This window comes from Lactuca sativa, chromosome 2, assembly GCF_002870075.4.
Source record: "Lactuca sativa cultivar Salinas chromosome 2, Lsat_Salinas_v11, whole genome shotgun sequence".
Lineage (NCBI taxonomy): Eukaryota > Viridiplantae > Streptophyta > Magnoliopsida > Asterales > Asteraceae > Lactuca > Lactuca sativa.
In genome coordinates this window covers 56,374,201-56,378,417 of record NC_056624.2, presented here as the reverse complement: position 1 = coordinate 56,378,417, position 4,217 = coordinate 56,374,201, and the positions used below count along the sequence as shown (strand labels likewise).

General features: G+C 32.2%; 1 protein-coding gene across 1 annotated transcript; it reads right to left on the bottom strand.

Moving 5' to 3' along the window:
* Positions 1 to 446: 446 nt before the first annotated feature.
* LOC111907158 (protein CHUP1, chloroplastic) lies at positions 447 to 2,897 on the bottom strand. Its single transcript, XM_023902957.3, has 2 exons — positions 2,080 to 2,897; positions 447 to 1,222 (listed from the first exon to the last, which is right to left on the bottom strand). The coding sequence occupies exons 1-2, from the start codon at positions 2,761 to 2,763 to the stop codon at positions 761 to 763; spliced, it is 1,146 nt and encodes a 381-aa protein (XP_023758725.1). The 5' UTR covers positions 2,764 to 2,897; the 3' UTR covers positions 447 to 760.
* Positions 2,898 to 4,217: the final 1,320 nt, after the last annotated feature.

Sequence of the window (4,217 nt, the reverse complement as noted above, 5' to 3'; positions counted from 1 at the left end):
CTTGTGCGATCTTTTTTTTGTTTGTCGAAGTACTTAATCTAAAGTTCATGGTGATTGTTTGTAAATTAAACAAGAAGTTAGTTTCGCTATAATGTTTATTATTTTGGTGATGAAAATTGATTAACTTCAAAAAAATTTAGCTGTTATTTTTCTATGTCTGGATTATTACACTCCTCTTCCCCATACTCTTGCTATGAATGTTTATTTATCCTTTTGGTTAACTTAATTAATAAGTTTAGTCGATAGATATAATATATCGTTATTCCATTATTTCAATGTTTTACAAACATTAATTTGCAATCCTCGTTTATGGTCAATACGAAATCCCTTTCATGAATAAAAACGACATTAGGTGTATAATGGATCTATTACTCATGAATAAAAACGTCACTAGGTGTATAATGGATCTATTTACTCATTTTATAGAAAATGCGGACAAACCCTGCTTATATTTCCCAATAAACATTTTACCATATGTTATTCCATGAATTCATAGGTGTTACACAATTACATTTATGTTGAATTGTATGATTTGATGTTAAAACTTATGACAACTACATGTAATTACACGTCAAATTTAAAGTGTCACACATACTTGACCCGATATTCTATAAAATTTTACATATCTCTTACTTGTAGATATATCCTACATTTTATTAAGATATATCTTAAAGGATAGTGAATGTGTAAAACATTTCAGAATATTCTATCAATCTTTGTGTATGATTCCTCGAATTCACAGATCACAATATATATACACTTACGCACTAGAGAATGACTTCCTTCCTGCCAAATGTTGTTGACGAGTCTCATCAACAACCGAATGGGTTCTGAAGCACTTAGCCTCATGATTCTTCTCATTTCCCTCAACCCATTTCTTGAACTTCCTAACTAACCATTGCCTCTTCGGGTGATGTTTTCCATGTTCAAAAAAAGGCTCATTGATGTGTGTCACACTCTCATTATCCGATTCATGCCCTATGCACTCTTCATGTGGCACAATATCTCCTCCAAACCCTAATCCCAACTCATTGTTCTTTTCATTATCAACTTTTCTTTCATTCTCGAGTTGATTCCTCCTTGCTAGCTCGTGCCTTAGGCAGGCGTGACACCATCGTAGGTATATCAATTCTTTCACTTCAACGGCTCGATCCTTCTTAAGTTGTTCTAGTTCGTTTACTACACGATTGTAGTTCTCCGAGAATATACGTTCTGCTTCAACCTCCAAAAAACACAAGAAATCTCATAACTTTCATTGTAAAAAAGGCGAAACATAGAAGAAAAAAAACATTTATACTTTCACCATTATTTTGTCACTTAACTATATAGTTTTTCTAATATTAAACCATTATACATTTTTACATGTATAAATATCATTTTCATAGTTATGCGGTATGATATGGCTAAAAAAAATAATATAAGCCCTAGTGGTGTTTTGAGGGAAAAAGTGAGGTAAAGTTTTCCGACATCCTGGAACACCAGTGGGTGAGAAAAATGGATAGAGGGACAAAAGTGAGAGGAGTCTATCCTCTATTCTTTCTCCTTGAATGATTGATCACTATTTTTTATCTTTTAGTTTTTTAATATTTATTAAATTATATATCTATTAAAAAATTATAGAAAAAATATATTAAAATTCATGGTTTTTAATTTCCTAAAAAATGAAAACAATATTTGTATAAAAAATATATTTTTAAAAAATAAAAAAATAAATGCTTTCCATACACACCCTAGGTTTTGGTGAGGGAAAAAAATGTAAGGAAAAATTGACAGTGAGCAAAAAGTAAACAATCTTTACCACACATACCCTCGGGTCTAAAATCTATAGTCTTAGTTATTAAACTATTATTATTTATAAACTTAGCAATTAAGCTATCATTAGAATAATCATAATAGACCATACTTGCTGATCGATGATAATACATTGTGTTCTGTGATTTCAAAACCGCAATAACGGAAGAGACAAATGTTTTTCAATGGTCAAAGATATAATGGTTTAATTACTACCGACTAAATTTATAAAATGATAAATATATGTAATTTTTTATATCTGGCCCAAAGTTAAAAGCATATTTTTACCTTCGACGAAATTGCTATTTCGGCAGCGTCAAGCTTGTTCGAAACCTCATCCTTCTCGTCTTGTAATTGACTGATCATCGCCCGCATTTCATCAACTTCATGTTTAAATCCCTCAATCACACTGTCTTTACTTTTCAAATCGGCTTCAATATGTAACATTTGTACTTCTCGTGTTTTGATTTTCGAATTCTGATCGCTCATCAACTTTGAACTCTCTCTTGTTTTCTTCAAAAGTTTCTTGATCCTTTTTCGAAGCATACTGTTTTCTGTTCTTGAAGATTGGAGTTCATATAATGCGTTTAAATACTCGATCACCACCTCATCAAACTTCTTGGTCTCTACGTCCATTGATGACACCTCCCTTTCCAAGAACGCAGCTCGTTCTTTCTCTATAACCAAGTTGTTCTGAATCTCCATTAATGCGTACTCTTGATCTTTCAAGTTGATAAACTCCAAAAAACGGTCTTCTATCTCCCTTTCGAGCTTTTGAAGTTCTTCGATTTTAGTTTTGAGGTTGAGAATCTGGTCTTTGAGATGATTCCTATCGGATTCGGTTTCTTGGATTTTATCTTGAAAGGATGAAATCTTTCGATTTTTAATCCTAGCAATTACAGAAAAAGCAAGAGGGATTCCAACCATGATCAAGATTGACTTGATCAACTCTCTTGATCCTGTGCTCTCCATCAATACTCAAAATTTTTTGGAAAATTAATCTTGGATTTGGTTGTGTTATTGAAGAGGAAGAACAAAAAGTGGTGTTGATTTGCAATATTCGTGATGCATATTCTTTGCTTTTGTGTCATGCTTTAAGCTATCTTTTATGACATGTACCATTTATTTGGTGGCTTTTGGAGCACTTCATGTTCATGGCCACAAATGCCAACTTTTTGTGTTTTTCTTTCTCGTCAATTCGTTTTGGAATCTGGTTCCTTTATTGTGTTCATACTTCATAGACGACTGTAAATGTATTTTGTTTGTTTAATCTTACACTAATAAATAAATCTGTAAAAATACTAACCATTTAGAGAAGAAAAAAAAAAGAGAATTAACTAATTAAGAGTTAAATGCATGAAATATATGGAGGTAAAACAAACAAATAGTGTGGCTGCTATTTTGACTTATCGAAATTACAAATATTTAACTACAATCAAAGAAAAGAAATACGTTAATTTAGTTTTGGGTAAACAAATAACGACGTTAAATCTAAAATACCCTTTTAATGGAAAATATATACATATAGTATTTTGGATCTTCTCAATTTGTTACCTTGAAGATGTTAAGCATTATAAAATATACACATAGTAGTTTTAAATTTGTAATTTGTTTCTTAACCATATAAAAATTACAAATATTAAACTTCAAGAAAATAAAATAAAAATGTTGATTTATTTTTGGATCAACAAAAATAAGGCTAATAATTTTGTTCTTAACCATATAAAAAATTAGGGAAAATGACAAATTAGCCCTATGATGTTTTACACATTTGCCAATTCACTCCCCTTAAGTATTTACATGTTTTATGAGAGAATAAAGTGTAAGTGACCTATCTTTTTTAGTCCCCTTAACCTGAAATAACCGATTCTATCTACCAAATAATCAATTGAAGATGATTCAGTTTGTAAAGTTCACAATGTCAACTACGATAGTCAAAATTGAGGAATTGTAGAATAGAACACATAAACACATACACCACTACCGTTTACATACTGACTTACCCCACCCATGTTTCAACTTTCAAGCTCCAATCATCACCTTCTCTTTCCCAATGACTTTGCACAAGAGCACAACCTGGTAACTGTAACACCAAGTTTCATGTATAATTCTTTTAAGGTTTTATTTTAATAATATGGACTCTATGTAGGCTACAACGTGGTAAAGGATGTGTCACGACGTGGCCATGGCCAGAAGAATCGCGTATTCATTTAAGATCTCACGACGTGGCATTACGTTGGCCATGACGTGGGGACGGTCAGATTGCTAAACCCTAACTTTTTGGGCTTGGGGCCCTATTTAAGGGATGTGATGGCTAGGGTTTGCTCACCCTCAGCCTCCATCACCTCCCTTTCACCCTCAAGAAACCAAAGCCTTTATTTTTTCATTCTAGAGCTTTTGGTGGCATTTTTTAGTGTTTTGAAGAA

What these genes read in the sequence shown, in the direction of transcription:
- LOC111907158 (XM_023902957.3), bottom strand. Translation starts at nt 2,763, where the DNA reads ATGGAGAGCACAGGATCAAGAGAGTTGATCAAGTCAATCTTGATCATG. An exon ending in AAATAGCAATTTCGTCGAAG is followed by an intron (nt 1,223 to 2,079) that starts GTAAAAATATGC and finishes TGTTTTTTGGAG; the next exon opens with GTTGAAGCAGAACGTATATT.